Source organism: Poecile atricapillus, chromosome W, assembly GCF_030490865.1.
Source record: "Poecile atricapillus isolate bPoeAtr1 chromosome W, bPoeAtr1.hap1, whole genome shotgun sequence".
NCBI lineage: Eukaryota > Metazoa > Chordata > Aves > Passeriformes > Paridae > Poecile > Poecile atricapillus.
The window spans coordinates 22,740,153-22,763,760 of NC_081288.1; the positions used below are offsets into that span (position 1 = coordinate 22,740,153).

A 23,608-nucleotide genomic window follows, 5' to 3' on the forward strand; every position below is an offset into this window, starting at 1 on the left:
AAACACCTGGGGACAGGAAGGCAGTGCCTCTTAAACATCAAGACTCAAAGTTATTATCCTGTTCTCCTGCTTCCCTTTCTTTTGATCCTTTGTGGCCACTCATTACTACTTTTGTGGCAGAGTACCAAAGTAGACATGACACATTGTACACTGGGGGACACTTAGGACTTCTGCAGGACAACAGAGCAACCCAGTGGTCACTAAGACAAAGAATTCCTCAGTCTACAACGTTTGTTTCATTGCCATGTGTTGGTGTCACAGCATCCTTCACACTCACTCAGCCACAGAACCCAGCAGTCAATCAGTGCAACTGAAAAGAAGACCCATCCAACAAAAACATCTATGGTTGGGTTTGCAACATTTTAAAACATTTCAAACAAATGCCACTGTTTGCTGTAAACAAGAATAGTGATCAGATAAATTGCCTTGTTTGATGTAATGGCACACGCTTCTTTCCATGTGAAGTGTTTTGTTGGGTTTATGTGGCTGGGTTTTGGTAGTGGGAGGTTACAAGGATGGCCTCTGTGACAAGATGCCAGAAGCTGTCCCTCTAAAAAGGGAAAACAAGTTATTGTACAGATGTAATTGCAGACAGAGGAGAGTCAGAACATGTGTGAGGAGCAACTCTGGAGACAGTAGGGTTGGTAGAGGAGGGGGGAGGACATGCTCCAGGGGCTGGAGCTGAGATTCCCCTGCAGGCTGTGGTGCAGCCCATAGTGAAACAGACTGTCCCCCTGCAACACATGGAGGTCCATGGGGATGCAAAGATCCACCTACAGCCCATGAAGGGGACCCACACTAGAACAGGTGCCCCAGACAGGGCTGTGAGCCCTTGGAAAAGCCCTGCTGGAGCAGGCTCCAGGCAGGGACCTGCAAATCTGTGGAGAGAGTGCGCCATAATGGAACAGGTTTCTGGTGGGAGTTGTGACCCTGTAAGGGACCCAGGCTGCAGCAGGCTATGCCTGGAGGATTGCACCCTATGGAAGAGTGACCCATGTTGCAGCAGTTCACGGAAAACTGTTGCCCATGGGATGAACTCAATGTTGGGCAAGTTCATGGAGAGCTGTTTCCCATGGGAGAGACCCCATGCTGGAGCAGGGGAAATACTTCCTGAGCAGCAGCAGAAACAACCTGGGATGAACTGATCATAACCTCCATTCCTTGTCTCCTTGTGCTGCTGAGGTAGAGGAGGTAGAGCTGGGAAGAGGGGAGGGCTGGGGGGAAGGTGTTTTTAGGTGTTTTTAGGATTCATTTTACTTCTCATTCTCCTTCTCAGGGGTTGTTAGTAATTTGTTCAGTTAATATCCCAAATTCAAGTCTGTTTTGCTTGTAACCGTATTTGGTGAGTGATCTCTCCCAGACTTTATCTCAACCCTCTTTTATATTTTTTCTCTCCTGTCCACTTGTCTAAGGAAGTGATAGAAGGGCTTTGGTGGGTGCCTGGTATCAGGCCAGGGTCAAACCACTAGGACAGTGAAGAAAGCTCATACTGACTGATGATAACAGCAGACATTTGTGACCAGCCTTGGTGGTAGTTTAAAGGGCTACGGCTTTCATCTTGCTTTGGCTTCTCAGCTGATTCCAGCAGTCCTTGGCAGACGCTCCTCTTGCCACATATTTGAGTTTAAGCCCCCAGGATGGGGCCACAGCCTCTGCAGCACTGTGAGGTAATGGTGTCAAATAATGTCCCAAGCCCAGGAGGGAGCAGCGTGACCAGCCTCACGCAGGTAACCTTCCACTTACAGTGTCTTTTCTGTCTGTGTATTTCTCAGCACGAACCATTATCTGTGAGCGGAAAACCTGTCCCAGAAGACCTCCTGAATGCGCTTTTCTCACCAGCCCTCAGGAGGGAGGGAGGGCTCGCTCGGGAGCTCAGGGCCTGGGCCCGCCCGGGCCCCGCCAGGGGCCGCGCCAGCCCCGGGCTGTGTCCGCCCGCGTCCGTCGCCATCGCGACCGGGCCCGCCGGGGCTGAGGGAGGGGCCGCGGCCGCCAGGGGGCGCCGCCGCGGCCGGGGCGGCGATCCGGGCCCATCCCGTCCCGTTCGGCCCGTCCCGTCTGGTCCGTCCCGTGCCGTCCGGCCCGCGCCATGGGCAGCACCCTGCGGAAGAGCCAGGCGGTGCGGCAGGCGCCCGGCGGCGCGTCCCCGGAGCGGCGGCGCCCGGCAGGTAGGCAGCAGGCGGCTGCCGGCGGACTGCACCTGCCTGGCAGCGCTTCGCACCTGGTGGGCTCCGAGCGCGGTGGGGCGGGCGAAGGGACCGGCTCCGTTTTCCCGGTGAAACACCCGGCAAGGCGCAGTTGAGGCCCCCACCCTTGGTGGCGGCCGGGCGCCCCGCGGGGGTACCGCGCTGCGGAACAGCTTTGCTGTGCCTTCAGCAGGGTGAGCGCGGGGCCCCGCGGGTGCTGTCCCTGCTCCCAAGCACGGCCTCTGCCCGGCTGCCCCCTGAGTGACTCTGTTGGGCAGGCTGTGAGCATCGCCCCGCTCACCGTAGAGCAGAGCGATGCTGGGTGTGCGATCCCGACCCCGGGGACTGCCACAGTGTGGCCTGAAGGATGGCTGTGCTCAGGAGGGAACGAGATTTGGAATTAAGAACACGATTTGGAGTTAGATGGGAGTTGAATGGCCCTGTGGTCCATGGATATGATTTCTGCCTACCAAGATTGAGGCATCTTCCCAAGACGTAGTGGGGAAATTTGTGTTTCAGCTGACTGCTCTGTGTCTCATCGGAGTCAGAGCTTCAGCCTGAGATCCTCCATGGGCATACATTCACCGGGTCTATAGAACCCCATGAAAGAAGCTAAATAATGGGCTCGAAGTAATGAACCTATGCTTACATCTGTCACTGAGCAGCAGCTCTGCCTAAATGAAAAGGCACTCTTAGGATGTAGTACTTCATTGAGAATGTTCTACTCTAGGAGCGTTTTTAGCTCTACCAAATCCTTGGGAGAGGGGACTGTTTTTAAACATGTTCTTATACTTGCAATAATTTGAGGACATTGACACAAAACCACCTTGGGAGCTTTAAGGTGTTATATTATATTTTAAGTCTTATTATCAAGGATGGAAATTGTAAGAAGCTTGGCAAACAAAAAGTAAAGATGCCTGTGCGGTAAGAATTTGCATAAGGCACAGCAGGAGCTGGCAAATACAAAGATGAGGTTTGTAACAGTTAAAACTCTTGAAATAGGCTTATTGCTGTGGCTCCATGTTGCTTAGATCTTTCAATTATACCAACATAAAATTCTCCAGTCTGGGCATTGGAAGCAATGGATGTTCCTTGATCCTAAGAGGAAGGAATGGGGAAGAAAGAAAAAAAAACAAAACCCAAAAAGCCTCTCAAACCACTGTCTAGAGAATCCAGTTGTCCTTGTACTTTCAGTACCGTGCTGTGACCTGGCGGAAGTTCCCTTACCTAATGATGCCACTACCATGTTCTGATTTAGAAGTACCTAATTTAGTTTTAAGTCAGATACTGTAATCTGTGCAGGTGTGGTAGCATGGAGTCTGGGGCAGAGTGAGCTGCTTTGGAGTTGTACCCAAACCTGGTTCCTCTGGCCAACAATCTATCTGCTGGCATAAACTCAGAAATGAAACCTGCACCTTAATGAGCATTTTCAGCCTTGTGAAGCTGACTCATTTAGGCTAAATGACTTAAAAGAACACGTTGTTTGTGCTTTGGTTTATATGCTCTGCTGTATCTTTGGTTTTTCAATTTAAGACGTTACTACTCCCTGTTGCCTATTCTACAACTCTGGCAGCATCTTAAAGTAATTCTCCAGGAAGGCTGGTTTAAACTGAGAGACAAGGTTTATATTTAAGCATCAAGGACGCTTTGCTTCTGGAATAGTTGGTTATGAGTAAATTATTATCTGAAACCCAATGTCCACTTCCCAAAGAAACACGTCAAAGTTTTTAGTGTCCATCAAGGACAAGAGATGAGTTCTCAGTGCTGTTGAAGAACTTAAACAGAAGATTAAAGCAAAAAAATTACAAAAATTTGAACAGATACATAATTTACATTAAACCAGAGACATAATCCAAATATGCTAATTACTCATTGTTTAACTGACTCTGAAACATGAAAAATCTAAAATTCACCCCTTTCTACGGTTGGTCATACCAAGCAGTAGAGTTGTTTTAATATCTATATACGTCCCTTGGACAAAGTGTATTTAAACTTACATGTGTAGAATTTCTTATTTGTTCTCTGGATTTTTTCCCACCTTTGCATCTTTTATCAATGGCAACATTAAATTATTTATTAATTCACTGTAAGATCTAAGCATGTTTAAAAAATAAACTGTAGCAAGCTGGCAATGAGCACAACTGGCAAAAAAATGGTGCCCAGCACAGGAAAAAGTAAAAATGTTAAGATGAGGTGCTTATATATAGTTTGCACAACAAAGCTCTTGAATACATTCCCTTATCCTTACTTTGTGCTTTCAAAAAGGTTATTCTCAATCTTCAAGTAGCATTCAGTATACCTCTACAATTGCATTTTACACATGCAGTATTTATGACATTTTGTGAGCATAAAGGTATGAAAATTGGAAGTAACTGAGAAGAGAGTACTTTTCCTGATTCTTTTGTTAAATAATCTCCACACTTGCTTAGTTTTCTATATTATAAACAGGCATTTTACTGCAGAAAGGATTAAGGATGAAATTCAAAGCTGTACAACAAGGGACTAAACTTACACATCTCAGAATTAAGATACCTTGGGCTGCAACTTTTGCTTTGTAAAACATATTGTTTATTTCTGTGGGACTCTACCTTGTTATGACATCAAGTGCTACTTTTTTTCATCCCAGACTGTCATAGTCGAATATTATGAGGGGCTGTGTTTTAGTTTGGTTTGACTTTGATGTACATTGAAGCTGCTGAGCTTCTTTCAGGGGTGGGCACTCAGGACACACTCACTGGTGGGTCTGGAAAGTAGACTGGGAATGAAATTGGGGCTGGATTCCACAAAGTCAGTTTAAAAAGTAGATTTAACATAATTGTTCCTCATTTTTAGTGTTAATATGAGAGCCTCTGAATGCAGCATAACTGTGAGATGGAGTAATAGGGGATCCACTTTGGTGGTCCTAGTTCTGTGCTGTAGTACAAACACCAGCGGTAATCAGGTTGTGTTGACATTTACACGTGCTGAGCGTCAGAGTAATGGGGCCCCAAATATTTTTACTTTTGCAGTATTTCCTGGAAATGTGTTGACCGTATAATTTACATGTGAGTTGCTCAGGTGACAATAACAGATGTGTCATAGCACTCTGAGCAGAAAAGTAGAGTGGACTCAAATCCTGGACGTGGCTTAATGGAAGCCCATGTACTTCCTCTACCCTTGTTAATAATTATGCCATCCCCTTGATTTTTGCTGTGAACAGAAACAGTGCTTGGCCCTCAATAGTGTATGGTATTTGTCTCCTTTTTCCAGTCCGTTTTTATGGTTTCTCTATTTTCAAAACTTTGGAGATAAAACTCGGTTGCTTGTTCCTGTCTGAAGGTTGTTCCTCCATTAAGCCCATCTCCATCACCGTTTGGTAGGGTGCCTTGTTTCTGTTTTGATTGTGCTTGTAGAAAACAAACTAAAGACCAGATAAAATTGTGCACTATGGCTTACTTAGTATAGTTGCTAAGTATTGCTAAGTTATTTCCCTTTTTCTTTACCACTGCTATCTCCTGAGGATACTTTATCTACAATTCCTCCTTTGTTTTTGATATCTAGCTTTTCATACCTGGCTGTTGTCATGCAGATGCCTTCCAGTTTACAGCTCAACTCATGTATTTCCTGGTTTATTTTTTTTTCCATTGCTTGTTCATTTTTTTCCTAATTTTTTTAACTTTTTCCTCATACTTTTAAATAGCTTCCTTTTTTGAATGTGGTGTCACATTTTAGGCCTTTCTTGCAGAACCATCCCCTAATTTGACTGGCTATATCTGATGTCCTCTCTTTTTCCTTGCCTTCAGTTTGGTTTTACCTTCTGTTTTTCTTCCAAGAAGTTCACAGCTGTTGCTTTCCTTAGCATATTGCCTTTCCTATATGTACACTTTGTGCCTTGTAGTATTGAGTATGTAAAGATATTAATTTATGGTAAACTCTATGAACTGTATGACGACCCCCTCCCCCATAATTTTTGGCTTTTACAACCCTATCTGACCCAGCACTGTCATTTGCATAAAAGAGACACAAATGCAAAGAGAGGAAGTAAGTAGAACATGCAAATACTTTTATTTCCATAGAAAATAGTAGTGGCTTAGTCTAGTGCAGTCCTAGCTTTTCTTAAGAATCTGCTAATGAACCGGTTTTACCAAGTGAACGGAGATATCATCTCATTTTATCTTCCATTCTAGCAAAGTTGCCTGTTTTGCTTGTTGAGTCAGATGCTCAAGGAAGAAATTGCTATTTGACACGGTCACCTCACCTGCGTCCTGGCATCGCATCCTCAGTATGGTGGGAAGGAAACTCTTAACTTCCTTATCTCCCCTGCTGTTTGCACAGCCTGACACAAAGCAAGCGCTTCTCAGTAGTTCTGGCTCACAGGTGTAAGGTATTTATTGTTTTCCAGCCGCCCCTCACAACCGTACCTAGCCAGACCTTTGTCAGGGCTGCGTGTATAGGGCTGGTTTGTCAGATCACTTTTGGTGAGGAGAGTTCAGAGGGCAGTGAGCGACCTCTTAGGCTGTGCTGCTTCCCTCTCCGCACAGAAATGCCGTGTCATTGTTTGCTGGGCTGCTACAAGCAGGATTCAATTGTTCCGTTCAAGTTCTTTTGTTTTTCAAAGAAAAAAAAACTTTGACTACTCTGGATTAAAATATCCGGGGTTTTTCCTCATCTCTTAAAAAAGCCCCTCTCGGGGGGGGAAGTAAAATCACAGGTTTCTGTAGGTATCCAGGTACTTTCCGTGGTGTTGTACCTGCCTTAACCTTTATGCCCTTACTGGGAGATTACCTGCAAAGGGCTTGTTTTCCTTTAACCGTGTTCAATTTTAATACTGCATTGTTTGACAAAAAATCCTGATAGTGTGTGAGTTGTTTTCTGTCATTTTTTACATTCTCTGTGACTCAAATGCAAGCCTGATTACAAAGAAATGTGTGGGAATGAATAAATGGCTTTAGTTGTGGAAGAAACAATAAAGGCATGGCCAGTGGCAGTAGGGAGTAATGAATGGCACCAGCACCAGGAGATCCTGTTCCATCCCTGCTGAGTACTGTTTCACCTCTCTGGCCTCAGGTGCCACACTTATTCAAGTGAGGCTAGTGATGCTTCCTCCTTGTGTCAGAGAGTTGTTTATTTACTGACCAGGAATTTAAAAAAAAAGGTAGCATGAGAATATTAATCACAGGTTGTGGGAACCACAGGTTTGTGTTGGCCGCAGTAATTTCAAGAAGAAAAGTGAGGAAGCTCAGCTCTTTCAGGTCATCCCAAATAAAGGGTGAGCCAGTATGGATGGCACTGTGAGCATGATATACTTTACAGGTAATTATACCAGAACTCAGATTCCTTTGTTTTGATTTAGATTAGACAAAGCATTAACTAATATGGGTAAATCCCAAAGCAGCTGTGGCTTTTGAAGGAAATAGACAAAAATCTATGTTAAAATTACTGGTATTGTAAGATGATATTTTCCATAAAGATTGCATATAAATTGTTATATGAGATATTGTAGCTTTTACCACATTTCCACAGGCACACACATTTTATATTAAGATTTTCATAACCTACTTAGTTTAGTTCACAGTGAAATAAAATTAAAGATGAAAGTGGTCAAAGATACATAATTAATGTAAGATTGGCTGCCTTTTACTGAGGAAGAGAGAATCTGAAATTTACTTTTGTTAAATTTGTATGGCTTGTTCTGTTAAAGCCAACATAGTTTGTATTGTAGATGTTCTAGAAATACTTGAGGTCAGCATGTGATGTTATGCTCACAGAAAACATCCCAATTAATGCTAATTAGAGCAACCTGGCTAATTCCTGTATGGTTTACTGTAAACAATTACATAAGGAATGAGGAATGGCTGAAGGCTTTCAAGGGCAAGTACCCGCTCTCTGATATTGTTGAGAAACTTCTGTGGGTGAGAGCACTACTAGGAAAAGTCTGTGAGAAAGCCCAGGTCTTGTTGGAGTGGGATTTAAGTTCCATAATTATTATGGCAGAAGCATGTCTTGTAGGACTTCATAACAAACCAAGGAGTATAATGATGTTCCTGTTGAAATCACCAGACTAATACACTTTTTCATAAAGCAGTTGGACTTTGTGATAGCTGCATGAGTACTTAGAAAAACAAAAGGAAAACAAGTGCCTGGAAGTAGGAATTACTTCTTTTGCTAGGAACTAGAAGCTGAGACCAGTTCCAGACCCCCTTTTTTCAGACTAACAGGATGAGACAGATTATAGGTTTGAGTGGATGATTGTTAGAGAAGGAGGTGTTTGAGTGTTGAATTTTTTTCCCTAGGTTCTTCTTGGATGGAAAGGTGGTGGATTGCAGCCCTCCAAACACACTGCTGACCTATCTTGAGTGGAAGAGGATTGGAGGATGTTGTTGAGTCAGTCCCCAGATGTTCATTGGAAAATTAAGCTGAAAGGGTGAATTTTGTCATGTAATGCCTTTTTTTGAGTGGGAACTTTTCTGCTGGGTATAGAGAGCTTTGATTCAGGCTCTCAGATGGATGTCACTTGAAGGTTCATAATTCCTCTGTCAGTATTTGGTTTGTCTTGGTTTTGTAACTCCCGTCCTGCTATGCAGAGATTAGATTAACAGTTGTCAGTAGATGTATACTGTCCTTTGAGAATACTGTGCTCTGGGGCTTTCTGCTGTTTTCTGCCTTTTTCATATATTAGCTGCATTTGTTTGACTGAGAATGATGAAGGTTTTTTTCTCTTCTGGCTTAGAGAACTCAACACTTAGGTTGGAAACTTCCCAGAAAAAAGTTTGTATCTATATGTTTTCCCACTTATGGAATTTACTTTAAATGCTTTTTGTACTCAAATAGTTGTGGTAGAAACAAAGAATTTCTATTTTCATGAAGGAAATAGGTGTTTTGGAGTAATACTATGTAACACTGTCAAGACTCTGCTAACAGAAATCTGACAAATCTTGCTTCAACTAGTTGCAAAGTTCAGCTACTCCACATTATGCCTTGATGTTGATCCCATTCAAGCAGTCCCTTATTTCAATTGAAGGAGTTTTAAGCTCTTAGATATTAAAAGGGCATTAACAAAAATACAATTAAAATTAAAGAGCTTAGCAGCAACACACTGGATAAATATAAGCAATAACATAGTTTGGAGAGTTTCTGATTTCTTAGGAAAATGCACTTTACTCTTTTACTTGTCAAGTCTTAAAGCTTGGTGGGTTTTGGATTTGAGAGCCCAGCTAACAGCTCAGCCCCACTCACCCCTCCCTGGTGGGATGGGGAGAAAATGGAAGAGTGAAAGTGAGAAAACTCATAATTGGGACAAAGACAAGTTAGTAGGTAAAGCAAATGACACCATGCCAGCAAGGCTGCAGGCTTCCATTTCCTCTCAGTTTTTTCAGTTCAGCTGATTGCAAGGCAGCCTCTCATTGTGCATTTGTGATACGATCCAGGCTGGAGGTGGGTCTTTTAAGGGCTTGGGGTTTTAACCTGGTAATCTGAATGATGTAATGGCTCTGTTGTCATCACTACCAAATGTTTGAGTTCGTGCAATAGGGGAGGTAGTGACCTGTAAGGATAGTGCAGAAATGAGCAAATCTAGAAAAAGGAAACCTGAAAATTTCTCAACATACAAAGTTCACTTGGACGTAAGGTAAATACTCATTGTCATATGAAATAGCCTGTACTTCCCAAATGCCTGAAGGTAGAGCTGTAAAGCAATTTACATACTTGCTCAGAGACATTACAAATTTAGAGGCATCTTCTGAACTCCTGGAGTAGAGACAACTATTTTTTAAATTATAGTTTGTGAAAATGTGAAGTTTGTTCTTGTTGGTAATGTTCTTTTGTGTGATACAGAAATTCTAGGTGAATCAGTGGAGACTTTTGCCTTGAAGCACCACTTCTAGACCTCCAGAGTGAGTAGTTGAAGGGCAAGTGCTTTCCATGGATGCCCATGTCCTGCCTCTGCAGCTGGTGGGATCCCTGGATTGTTTTTGCAGCATAAGGCAGTTCTTATCCTGGAGCAGTTCTGCTTAGAAAGCTAATCCAGGCTATTGGGTTGGGCTGGTCCTGTTCCCATCTGATCAAAGCCTTCTGAAACCAATCATACCTTTTTTTCATTCTAGCTAGAAGTTACACAACAAACAGTCAAAAGTTCAGAGGCCTCAGTTCCAGAGAGGACTTTGATTTATGAGGAAGCTCCCTCCCAGTAAGGAAGGATATGGATTAAAAATACCATAGTTGTTTCACTGTAATTTTTTATCTCCCCAGGTGGGTTTTTTCTGGTTTAACAAGTTCTGAGAATAACTGGCAGTTTTGCCACTACCAGCAAGAGGTGTCGCTGCCTCCTCTTACTCACTATTGGTCTGGTAATGCCTTTGTCCTGGCACCAGCTGTGGTGATTACAGGATTGTTCTCTGTGCTGTTAGACTGGTGGGAAACCATCCACAACTTTTATTCTCCTTGGTTAGATTTCTCCTAGGTTAGTGAGTTGATTTAGCTCATGCATGGGTCTGAAGTCTGCTAGAACTGGTGCCAGGTATGCAGAGTCCAAGAAGGAAAAACCAGTGTGGTGCAAGAGAATAGACTTGTCCCCTTTTTTTAGTATTGGTTGGTTAGATTGATTCACCCCATATCAAGGAGCACTTGGCAGGTCTTAGAGAAGGCATGGCCACCACCTCTTAGAGTGGGACTAACAAAACCAAAAGTTGTTGGTAGTGAAGGGGAAGAAAGCCTCACTGGGCTTCCCTGCAGCGACTCTGAGTTGCCACAGACTTGCTGAATAACGCTGATACGTACCAGGCAGAGAGTCATCCTCACCACTACCTCTCTGAGGGTTATCCAGAGCAGATCCATGGTTCACGTTCTCTTTAGCAGTCTCGCCCTGCAAAAAGTTGTCTGCTGACTCATTTTTGGAAAGTATCGATTATTCACCAGGACAGTGGGTTATCACAATTGCCGTTAATAGATGGGATTTTATGGAGAGCAAGCTGGTGACACACAGAGCACTTTGTGCTTTGTCATCCTGCCTGTGGCAGGTTGCCCAAACCAGCAAGGGAGAGAAGCAGGGCCAGCCAACATACAAACTCTTTCAAGTCTCTGCCAGGAGCTATGATTGCCTTTGGGTTTTGGGGCTATTGCTAAAACTTGGTACCTGTGGCATAAATCTACCTGAAAATAATTAGAGATATTTATACAGGTGCCTGTGCTGGCTAATGACTAGATTTTTATCTCACTGAAAATACAATTTTAGGTGAACATTCCTGAGATTGTTCAAACTTGCAGGACTTCAGTTGCTTCAGGTACACACAGGACTGTAGCTTTAATATAATACAGTGAAGCAAAAAATTATCCTTTGTGAAGATTGTGAAATTATCCTTTTTGAAGGCTGTTCAAAACCTGTGCTCTTGCTTTTCTTGTTTTACATGTGTGTATTCCCCAACTAGAATAGAAAAGGTAGTACCCATCACTAATATTAATGTTAACTGTTACATAACAGTTCTGATCTTTAAACTCCTTTACCACTGTCACCAAAGTACTTTTCCCAATACCTTTGTGAGATAAACGAATTTTAGCAACAAGTTGCTGAGAAGAATTCAGAAATGGCAAGATTAGAGACCAGTTTTCAACTACTGCCTTTTTTTCATTTGTGTGTGTGTGAATGCTTTTCAGTTTTGTGGGCTCAGTGCCCAAGGAATGTATTCATAGCATTCAGTATGGCTGTTTCTCTAAGTATGGGCACGTGTCAGGATTTGCTAATTAATGCTGGTTGTACAATGCTAAGTATGTATGTGATTAAGTACAAACACCTGTGTACTGACCCATTTATTGGAAATTAAGCGTAATGTAGATCGGAGTTATGTGGAGGAAGGCAGAGCTGATAATAGATTCCAATCAATTATTAGATTTTTTTTTTTTTCTTTTTCAATGCCACATCAAATAAAGTTTCACTGTGTGTAAATATGTTTTTTTTTTTCTTTTCACTAATATGATTAAACTTTTATATTGGACATACATATATGCATATATATGTAAGATCAGTCATGACTAGTGGGAAAACTGTTCTTTTCAAGCCTTTTCAATACATTTATCAATACATTGAACTGAAAGAAGTTTCCAGACAACTAATTGCAGGAGAAAACAAAAAACTTTTAATTAAGTTTAAAAAGTACAAGACTTTAACTGTCACTTTCTGGTCAAGAAAGCTAAAAAATCATCATTTTCTTTTAAGACCGAAGTTTCAGGCTTAGCCACAGGAAATGTGATTTCCTTGCTTTGATCCAAGCATACTGTTAGATTAGCCAAAAGTACTGAAATCTCAGCCAACTCTCACATTGGATTTTATTCAACAGGAAAATATTGCAAGTCATCCTAACATTGCAAATGAGTCATGAGTCTCCTTAGGAAATGCTCCCCTGGGACAGACATGCCACAGATGAGGAAGCAATGAAGCTGCCAGGCCACTCCCCCAGACGATTTCTCTCGAGGAGCACAGCCTTCATAAAGGAGGTCTCTCCAGACACTACATTATTTTATCCTTTATTTCACAGGGGGAGCCCCAAAGCTGCGAGAAGGGCAGCGCGAAGCAGCGCCAGAAACTTCCCAGCCAGTTGTTTCTGTACGGGAGAAGCAAATAGGAGATCATGAGAGAACTTTAAAGGTAGGGGGAGATACATTTCAAAGTCTGTAATTTAGTTTTGACACTGAAAAATAATCAGAATGTGGACTGTATTGTAAAATTTGTAGTTCATGGGTGAAGAGTCAAGGAGATATATTCTCGGGCTGGGATCACGGTCATGAAGAAATTCCCTCAGTAAATGGAATGCAGAGCTTGTCTAGAGCCTGGCTGCTTTGGAGCAGGGTTCAGGAGGAAGAGAGAAAGCTTCTTATCTACTTTGTATAATCTAAACTTTTAATATGTTTTCATCAAGAGTTATTATGAAGAATCAATAAGAAATGAACTAAACAGTAGGAAATAAAAACTGAAGTTTCTTAATCCATGTGAAAACATAAAACATTTTTCTTAAAAGGAGAAAAAAAGGTAGCATGATATAAATAGTGATCTAAGCAAATAAGTAGTTGGTGTGGTTTCTTTCTATTCATCGTAAAGATACCATTCTTGGTAGCTGGGTCTGATGACTGTGGGGGAGTTAGTCTCCCCTTATGCTTCACACCATCCTGTTTCCACTAAGAGAGCAAGAAGGTGTGCTTTGGAAAAAAATGGCACCCTTTCTCTAATTTTACGTCTCTAAATACGAATGAAGTGAAGCTGCATATCACAGTACAATAAACGCCCCTTTGCTGTGATTGTGGTAGGAAGTTTGGTCCTGGCTAATGGCTGTATTAGAAAAATAGAAAAAAGGGAACCAAGCACAAAGTATGCTTAGTGGTAGGGGTGTGTGTTGTTGTGGTGGAGCAGGAAGGGAAGAGGAAGGAGAATGAAGTATTTTTGGATGTCTTCACAGCAGCCTCAGGTGTTTTCTAAGTTTTGTTTCTATTGCTAACATGCTGCCTGCGGTTATGAAATACTACTACAATGTAACTTTGTTCAGGTAGAAGCACAGCCTGAATTTCTGCTGACATTATTGTGTAATTCGTCTGAGCAATAGGGAATTTTTGTCATTGGGGTTGCTGCGCTGGCAGCAGTCGGTAGGGTAGACATAGTTATAGAGAGGGAGTAATCAAACCTCAGAGGAAGGAGACAGAGAGGGAATAACCCAGAGGAAGGCAACAGTAGAATGAGTTGAGTACAAAGGGCTGTTTAATGCAAAACAAAATTAAGATGAAAAGACTAGTGAAACTTCTTTGGGCTCTTTTCTTTCCTTTGATTTGCCACAACTATTCCAGTAGTACTGAAGCAAGTCCTACCAAGTTAGGCGGACAGAAACATGTATTTATAAAGTGGCAAAGTGTGGGTTTCTTAGTTTATGGGTTTGGCCTTATAAGTTTTTTCATTACTTTAGTTGCTGCTCACTGATTTACATTAGCTAAGGAATCTGATTTCTACTCACTCCAGATCTTGTCCTGCAATTTGAGAGGCATTGAGAATTTTGCCACTCCAACTCCAAAGGCTTGAAGGTCTGAAGCCCTCATAAATGGGAGTTTCGCAAATGAAGTATGAAGGCTCATTTTAGAAAGTATATATGAAGACAGTGCCATTCTTTGTGGCATAAGCTGCCAAAATGCATTTTGGGACTAATGGTAGTTTTTCTGTGGTAGTAGTTGTGATTAAAAAAAAAACAAAAAATTTTTTTTGAAACCATAGTGGTCACATTTGATCCATTTGATGACAAAGTTATGCTAAACCAAAGCAATGATAAACACTGGCATGTTACAAAAACACAGTTTTCAGAAAATGTTTTCTTCATTCTGTTGGTAAGGCTGGTAATTATTGTGGATTAGTGCAGCGTTGCATAGGATTGTTGTATTTTCCTACAAACATATGCAGGAGGAGGAGAAAAACACTAATTAGGAAAGTCCAGGGCAGATGAAAAGAATAAAATAGATTAATGGAATACTTGTGTCAGCAGTTACATATCTCATCCTGGAGTACTGTATGAGGAGGCACTAGGGTTGCATTGTTGTGGAAAACTAAGCTCAGCAAGGAAGCCCAGCGCTCCAACGAACAAGAAAATTTATAGTTCAGTATCTGACAGGTATAGAGCTATTCGCAGATGGATTAGGAAGATGAAACTTAAAGCTAATTAAAAGCGAGCTCAGAAAATTCAGATGCAATTATGCTTCCTTATCACAATATTTGCTACTGAAAATACAAATTTTTGAACACTGTGGGTAATGTTTCAATACTCCCTAATGCTTTTTGTTTTCTCTGTTCAGGCACATAAGGAAGAAGACAATCCTCAGAAAACAATGGAAGTGAACGGGCTTACGCCGGTGCCGGATTCCTATGACTATGATCTCATTGTCATTGGTGGAGGCTCAGGAGGTCTTGCAGCTGCCAAGGTATGAGGGGGAAAATACACACATACTTTCCTTGTAAGTAGGTGGGTGACATCCTCAGTGTCTTGAATTTGGTGTCTTTAACACTGTAGGGGCACAAAACTTCTGCCTGATCAGTGAAATTTCTTTTGAGGTTAGTGCCAATTATACATTTATGTTCAGAAGAAGGAAAACATGGTATACTCCTTAATATTCCGTAATACTTCTTATTAGAATGAGACTTAGTCCTCACTTGTGGGAGATGATGCTGCTGGAAAACAGCAGGTAGATATCTTAATAGTGTTTATTAATAGTTGAATTTTAACTCAGCTCATAAATGAAAATATTTTCAAAACTATTCAAAATTAACATCAGGAGTTGTATAGAATTTCTGTCTTTTCAGGTATAGTTGTGTATCTTGTTTTAAGATATTGTTTGGCAATGGGGGAGATAGTGCAATTTTTGAGCAATTTTTGCAACTATGTAGTTGCAAAAATGGAGATTTTGTCTATACTTTAGCTGTGGTCTCACCCTTACTTTCTAGGGTCTAGTATTTCATGCCTGTAGCCAGATGAAATATGTGGTTTGGTTAGGATATTGCTATTAGAAACATTTCTAGAATTAATCAAAAGAATTTACAGTGGTACAAAATATACAAGCTCTTAGAGCTGTCATTATCCCAAATATTTAAAACTTGTTGAAATTTAGTGTCAGTCAGTAGCTGTCTTTTACATCTGTAGTCAGGCACATTCTGTCTGTGGTAAGATTAACTATTTAGAAATGAATTGAGCATTCCTGTAAATAAAACTACTTTGTTGTTTAAGACTTGGAGCTGGATTATTCCTCCAGTTGGGGCCATTTCTTTCATTCTGAAGAAGTGGAGGAGGTTGTTGCAGAGTGAAAGAAAATAAGGAGAAAATATTTTAGAATAGCATTGGATTCACAGTGAGCCATGGTCCTTAGAAGTACTTCTGTTATAATGGAAATGTGCAGGGCTGAGTGATGATTGTAGATCCATAGTGTGTTTTGCTAGTCTACTGCTTTCCTATCAATAGGGGCACTGTTGTCATGGTGTAGGACTGAGGATTGAAGGTAAGATCTATGAAAGTCACAAAGAAAAGCAAACATTGGCTTTCAGAAGATGGAGATGTTTTGGGATGGGAAAGAGTAACAAGAGTAAAATAGATTTTGCAGTAAGCAAAAAGAGTTTGCAGTAATAAGAAGCCAGCTGTTGAAATTTCCATAAGGAGGTTAACTGACACAGTGGTATTTATTGCATCATTTTTCAGTTCTAGGACAGAAAAGGTATGCAGTAGGAAGATAAACTGCCTAATTCCTTCAACTCAGTGTGTAAAGTATATTGAGTCTCAGTGTTTTCAACCGATTGTTGAGTAGAGCAGAAGATGGTAGATCAATAAAGTCAGCATCCCTATCAGTAGTAATATGTGTATTTAAAAACAGTTTCATGTAGTTGAAGTGAAACTGTTTGACACACATAAACTTCTGACTTTCACTTAGATTGTTCAATTTTTTAAAATTAATTAGCTGGCAGTGCTTTAAAAACACCAAAACAGAAAAACCCCAGTTATACAATGTCACCCTGAAAACTCAGCTTCTGAGCTTCCTAACATAGTTTTCTAAGGACTTTCCCAGGACAGTATCTGTAAACACAGAGATGTGTACATTCTTTCTGTTACACGTCTTGTGATGGGCATCTCTCATGGCCAGTGCAGTGAGAAAGTGTTATCCTGACCATCCAATCCCTGGCCGTGGTCAGAAAACTATAAATCCTGGGAGGAAAAATAAACTCTTCTTTTCACCACACCTCAACCTGTGTTCGTGTAATCTATTCACCTTCAGCGGCAACAACACAACTCTCGTACAAAGTTCCAGATATCTGCACTCAGGTTTGCAGCAGTTCACCTAGATTGGTGTGCTTTCCACTCTGACACATATACCTCTTTGTGCACATCTTCCTCTCTACATTGTGCCCAGAGCTTGTTACTTTTGAGGCAGTTCTCCACAGGCAGTGCAAACACTGCCAGGCTGACTTGGTACAACCCAGCTGCAGACTCAGACTCAGCCAGGCCCCTGCTCCCAGTTCACACAGAATAGCTCCCTGAGCAGCTTTGCTGTGTTCCTGCAGCACTGCATTGAGCCCCAAAAGGTTTGAGAGCCTCCAGGGCAGGTTTGTGGCTGTGGGCAGATCACTCAGCAGAAGTGGTTATATCTGTGTGCGATCTCTAGCAAGGTGGCAGTGCAATGCTGTGCTGTGTTATGTGAGTGTGTAGCTGAGGGAAGCTTGGGAATCCATGCATTCTGCTTACCTAACCCTGGTAAGGCTCTGTGGAGCAGTGTTTAAGAGTTGTCATTATAAAGGAGCTTTAATGACTCGTCTCGGTCTCTAGACACCATTCTGAGGACCTTTCTCAGAGGTGCTGCTGATGGATAGGAATTAGCTTCTTGGCCAGTCTAGATCTTTATTGGAAGTGGAAATCCCGTACAGCAATATTTTCTGAAGGTGTCTATAGCCTGTGTTATTTAAAGTGTGATTTGCATTTTGCATTAAGTAAGATACATTTAAAATTGGAATTCTGATTGTCAAGTATTTGGATTAACAAGTATTACTGGTAACAACGCTAAAGGCTGTCCAGCTCCTCCCAAACCAAACCCAAGGCCTTAGAGTAATATCCTGTTTCTGTAGTTGTTACTGCTTACATGTCTAGGAACTCATCATATGATGCCAGCATAGTTGTGGCTACTCTGAGTAGCAAAATTATTTTGAGAGGAATCTGTCATTGTTTCTCAGCTACCTAGTGCTTGCCTAAGTGTTTTTCCATGCCAGCAGTTACTGCTGTCAGTTTTTGCCTTTTTCTTGAAAAACACAAAGGGAGCAATCAGATTAGTATATAGTTCTCAGTATCATTTACAGGCATTAATTGTAGATGTCCTAATGAAACTTCTTAAGAATCATAGAGTGATTAAGGTTGTCATGCTTGGCCATGTGACTGCTTGTGTTATTTTCTGATGTGTTTTCAAATATTGTTGGAGAAACCACCTTTGAAGGGAAAACTTGATTAATTAGGAATTTGTTACATAGGTTAAAAGTAAATGGGCATGTTGGGAAATAGTCTGAACAAAGTGACAGGATGAAGGAGTAAAGATGAGGTTGGACTCAGAGTCTCCTGTGTATCACTTGATGCCATGCTGTTGTATAGCAGGATGAATGCCTTTTTTTTCCCTTTCATCTTCTTTTTCCTACTGAATGCACAGATGAATTCAGAAGATTAATGACTGTCTGTTCCCTTGCAAATCATTCATTGTTACTTAATTAAAAGTCACAAAGCTTTTCAGCAATGCATGATGTTATCATCTACCCCAAATTTAACCTCTAATATTTAGATATGTGTCTTATTTAATTTGTTTTGCAGGAGGCTGCCAAATATGGAAAGAAAGTGATGGTGCTGGACTTTGTCACGCCTACGCCTCAGGGAAGCTCATGGGGTAAATTTATCTTCATTGCAATCCTGTTTTAAGGATCTTTGCTCAGAGACTCTGATTCTCATGTTTGAAATCTGCCACACTGATGTCAAAACCACATTCTGTTCCTTTCTCTCAGGTCTTGGAGGAACATGTGTAAATGTGGGCTGTATACCCAAAAAATTGATGCACCAGGCAGCTTTACTGGGACAAGCCTTGCAAGATTCACGCAAATTTGGGTGGGAGTTTACAGAAGAAGGTAAAGAAGGACACTTTTTTCAGTTTTGTCATTTGTAGTGAAAATCCTGAGGTGGTTCTCATAATCAGATGCTTGTTGCACTGATTGTTGTGCTGGCTTTGACAATGTGAGGCAACTTTGGAGAGATTACACATCAACTGATGATCAACTGACTTGAAAAACTGAAGAGTTTTTCAAGTTTAAAGCCATGGGGTTTATTGCCTCCATGTTTCATCTGTTTGTTAACAGCTCCTGATCATGTTAGTAATTGATGAGACTGTTGTGTGAATAAAAGCAATAAGGTACTACTCCATTTTTGAATGTACCACAATGTGTAAGGGAATACCCCAGAATATTGCCTGACAGAAACTTAAAGTTACAAGCAAGGATTTCTTTTCCCTAAGTGTCTGTCACTACTATGTAAGAAGACAGATTTTACTTTTTATTATATCTGTTATGCATAGTTGTAGGATTATGGTTTATTTAGGCTTCAATCCTGTACTTGGAAGCATGCAGAGGCACCTCGCAGAAGCACCTTGCATTGCCTTCATTTACTGAGCAATGTCACCTGCTCACAGCTGTCAATATGTATCTGTCACTATAAAACTGTCAGTAATTCAGTAAGTTCTAATTTTCAATGTTTTAAGTCATACCTATTGCACTGTGACCTCTCATGTTATCTGTGCTGATGTAATTCTTTGAATTTCAGTAGATTTACCTAGAAATAAAACAGGACTAAGACTAGGTCATGAAAAGAATCTGTTTGAGAATAGAAGTTTTGCTGTGGAAAAAGAATAACTCAGACTAAAAGATGAACCTTTCTCTTTTGTTTCTGACAGTCAAACACAACTGGATGACCATGACAGAGTCTGTTCAGAATTACATTGGTTCACTGAACTGGGGCTATCGGGTTGCTCTGAGAGACACAAAGGTCACGTATGAGAATGCATATGGAGAATTTGTTGGGCCACACACAATTAAGGTACTCCATAGCCATTGTTGCTGTGTCTTCCTGTAGTGCTGTCTGAATAGAGATGCTTTTCAAATAGAATAATTGTTCCCATGGTGGGACTGTGAAACACTCACTCTGGACTAATGCTTTGTATGCAGGCAACAAACAAAAAGGGAATTGAGAAGCTGTACACAGCTGAGAGATTTATCATTGCCACTGGTGAGCGACCACGCTACCTGAGTATACCGGGAGACAAAGAATATTGCATTAGCAGGTAAGAACAGGGAGGAATATGAAGTCATTCCTTGTGTATAAATGCTTCCCCATACTGAGGAGCACAGTCTGCTTGAAAGAAAACTCCATACTCAGATATTAGGGAAAGTGGGAATAGCATAGACGGTGATGTTATGAAGTTAGTAGGAATCTCTCTTCATGCACTGGGGCAGTCTTGAAACCCAGTGCATGAAATTGAAAACAATTTTTTTTGCAGATACTCAGTGAAGGTAATTCAGCTTTTGAGAAAACTGGTTTTGAGTGTCTGGTTAATTGCTAATGCCAAGCAAAAATGTTATATGAAGATACAATGTGTTTTCATATCAGAGCAACTTTTAAGCTACTTGATGTAGAGGCTGGAATTACAGGCTGGCAAACCTATAGCAATGAAATAAATAACTGCCACAATTCCTGTGAAACCAGAACACCATGTGGTATGTTTCCCTTTTAATAAGTAGTAATGAAATTAAAGATAATAGATAATACACCACTGTAAAGTGGTGCTTTAAAGTAGCTGCAAGGTAGAAGAGTCAGGAATCCCAGAGTTAAAGACTATCAGATTGAGGCTGTGTGTTTAATCTTCACTGAGTTCCTTGGGGTATAGTTGCTACAGCCTTTAATTGGACAGTCACATTTTATTCTATCTCCCTGAAAAAAGGGACACTTATTTTAGATTTAAATCTTCAGAGAATTGTATCACCAAACTTTGTCTAAGTCTCTACTGAGTAAACATGGCGCCTCTATGAGTTCTGGCTTTGTGGGGAAGCCCTGGTTTTATAGCCTAGGTGCAAAGGGTGGTAGAACTGATGTAGCTTGATGAAACAGTTGAAAGAAATAAAACATAGGCAAAGCAGCATGTTTTCTATAGTTTCATACTTCAGTCTTTGCCTGTTACTGTGGTTTGTTTTCAGTGTATATCTGTCACTGTGTATAATGCTTTAGCAAAAGGATAAGTCTTCAAAGTGATGATAGTATTTTATCTTAAAGCTGAACCCCTTCCTCTTTTAGGTCTCAGGAACTAAAATTTGCAGCAAAATATTCAGATCAAGATTCAGAGGGGAAATAAATGCCTACCTTTTTCAACAAATTGTCCTAAATTTCTGTTAAAAAAACCTTCCACATTTTTGTGGTGATTCAGAGTTTTCATACTTCTTTTTTTTTTATGTGTACTCCTAAATATAACTTTTTTATCTGTCACGCACTGATATTGTATTCCAGATCAACTTCCAAAAAATTAAGCAGGGTTTTTTGGGTGAGCAGGGAAATTAACATTGTTCTATTCTTACAGAAAAAAAAAATTAGATAATTAAGGTTTGACATTTTTCTAACTGCCTCTAATTTCCCTTTTTCCTTTTTTTTTCTTTTTTTTTTTTTCCCCCCAGTGATGACCTTTTCTCTCTGCCTTACTGTCCAGGGAAAACCCTGGTGGTTGGAGCTTCTTATGTTGCCTTGGAGTGTGCAGGATTTCTTGCAGGACTTGGATTAGATGTCACTGTAATGGTGAGATCCATCCTCTTAAGAGGATTTGACCAGGACATGGCAAACAAAATTGGTGAATATATGAAAGAACATGGAATCAACTTTATTCGGCAATTTGTGCCAGTCAAGGTAGGCTCAAAGTCAAACAATTGATTGGGATGAACTGAAATGTTTTAAGATGTAAATAATTTTAATTAATACAAAAGTTGAACTTTCATTATAGTATCTGCTGTGACATAAAATGAGTTAATTTTTGTTTTAAACTAATTCCATGAAACTTAATTAATTGAAAGGTAGAATTTAATCCTAATATTAAAATTTTGTGAGATTATGAAGTTCATTGTTTTTGTCAGAATTACTTGTGTTGTACTGAAAATGTTACATCTGCTCATCCTGGTCCTATAAATGTTGAATTTACTTAAATTCAGCAGTTGTCCTGAAATCTGTGAAACTTCTTGCAGACGTTTAATTAAGCAGATACATAATTTCCTCTAAGATCAGGGTCCAGTGTATCACAAATAGTCTAATTTTTCATGGCCAGTTTTCAAATTTTCAGGCAGAAAATACTGTTTATATGCCAAGGATTAATGGACTATCCAGAAAAGTAAATGGGCTTTAGAAGTATCGTCTGTATCATTTACTTGGCAAAGTTCTTAAATACTTGCTCAATTTTGGTTGAATTCAGTAAGAGTACTTATGAAGTATGTGTAAGTGTATATATATACTTACATACATGTATAGGCACATATATAGGTAAATTCAGGTTGAATTGAAACCATATTAGATGTTCTGGAGCTTTTCTAATGCAAAATTGCCCTATCAAGGACTTCAGAGGGTGCTAACAGTATTTTTCTCTATGTTTTTTTCGCAGTAGTCCTTAATTATTTTGAAATAGCAAATAATGTATTAAGCAATTTAAGCTGGGTGTTAATACAGCCGTGCTGCCAAATTTAACACTTTGGAGATTAAAACATTAAATTCAGTGAAGACTGTTCTTTCCACTCTTAGCAGTCTCAAGAGCAGCTTTTAAAATGCTCTTGCCAGTTCCCACTGTGGGTCTGAGCCTCTCACACAGAGTGAGAGTTGCTGTGAGAAGTCAAAATGGATGTTTCCAGGAGATTAGTTTTTATGCAGGTTTTTGTTGCATTAATCCCATGCTGTATGTAAAGCAGGGATGATTCTCTAGGTTTTGTTGCAGACATAGCTTTTTGTAAGCTCTAATGGGGAATGAGAAAGAAGGAGGCTGTTTTTAGAAGCAGATCATTTCAACTAAATGGCAAGCTGGCTCCTCCGGTTGCATCCTGTTTTGGGCAGTTCATTGCCACAGTCACAAAATGCACTTCTGTGTATTTTATCCTGTCCCTTCAGTATGTGTCTTTGATTTCAATGGGAATAAAATATTTGGCCCTGTTTCTGACTGAGAATATCCTTCAGCTTAAGTTACTGGGTAGGTTTTTAGCAGGTTTTCTCATCTCTTTCAGACATTGTGTTTGAAGTTATGCATGTTGTGTTTATTAAAACCCTTTGTTGGGACTTTTGGAGGCAGAAGATGAATTATTATAAGTAATGCTGCCTTTGAGCAGAAGCACTTTAGTACAGCGATCCTTTAAAGCTGGTGGGAAAGATCAATTGGCTTTTCTAAATTTAAAAAAAAAAAAGGACAAGAATAAAAACTTCATCAAAAACTATGCTCTTTCTGCCTCTAAATACTGAGCATGAAGTAGGAACAAGGGTGCTGTTGAAAAGTACCTTTTCATCTGTAGGATGAACACTAAAATTTCCCAGGATTATGTTAAATGTTGCACACTTACATGTCTTTGTATGTACTGCTGAGGGCTTTCTATGACAGTGGCTTCCCATGGGTGAAGGGAATGATGGCAGCACTTGGAGAAAACATCTGATGGTGTTTCCAGGCCTTGTGAGAGTTTTCTTCCTACTCACTTGCTCTGTCCCCAGTGAATACAACAGGTCATATGATGGGCTTTGACAAGAACTTAACCATCAGTCCACTTACATGAACAGAGATGAGATTTTGTTATGTTGGTCATAAGAATAAACACAGGGACATAAAAAACCACATTAAAATATGCAAGTATAAATGTAAAGAAT

General features: G+C 40.6%; 1 protein-coding gene across 1 annotated transcript in view; it reads left to right on the plus strand.

Annotated features, from left to right (window-relative positions):
- Window positions 1-2,020: 2,020 nt before the first annotated feature.
- The window catches only part of LOC131592361 (thioredoxin reductase 1, cytoplasmic-like), a 36,156-nt gene continuing 14,568 nt past the window's right edge, over window positions 2,021-23,608 (plus strand). The window contains exons 1-8 of the mRNA XM_058863819.1: window positions 2,021-2,165; window positions 12,689-12,798; window positions 14,976-15,101; window positions 18,509-18,581; window positions 18,697-18,816; window positions 19,635-19,777; window positions 19,906-20,021; window positions 21,403-21,628. Of these exons, the coding sequence (XP_058719802.1) occupies window positions 2,087-2,165; window positions 12,689-12,798; window positions 14,976-15,101; window positions 18,509-18,581; window positions 18,697-18,816; window positions 19,635-19,777; window positions 19,906-20,021; window positions 21,403-21,628 (993 nt within the window). The 5' untranslated portion in view covers window positions 2,021-2,086. The remainder of the gene's footprint in view (window positions 2,166-12,688; window positions 12,799-14,975; window positions 15,102-18,508; window positions 18,582-18,696; window positions 18,817-19,634; window positions 19,778-19,905; window positions 20,022-21,402; window positions 21,629-23,608) is intronic.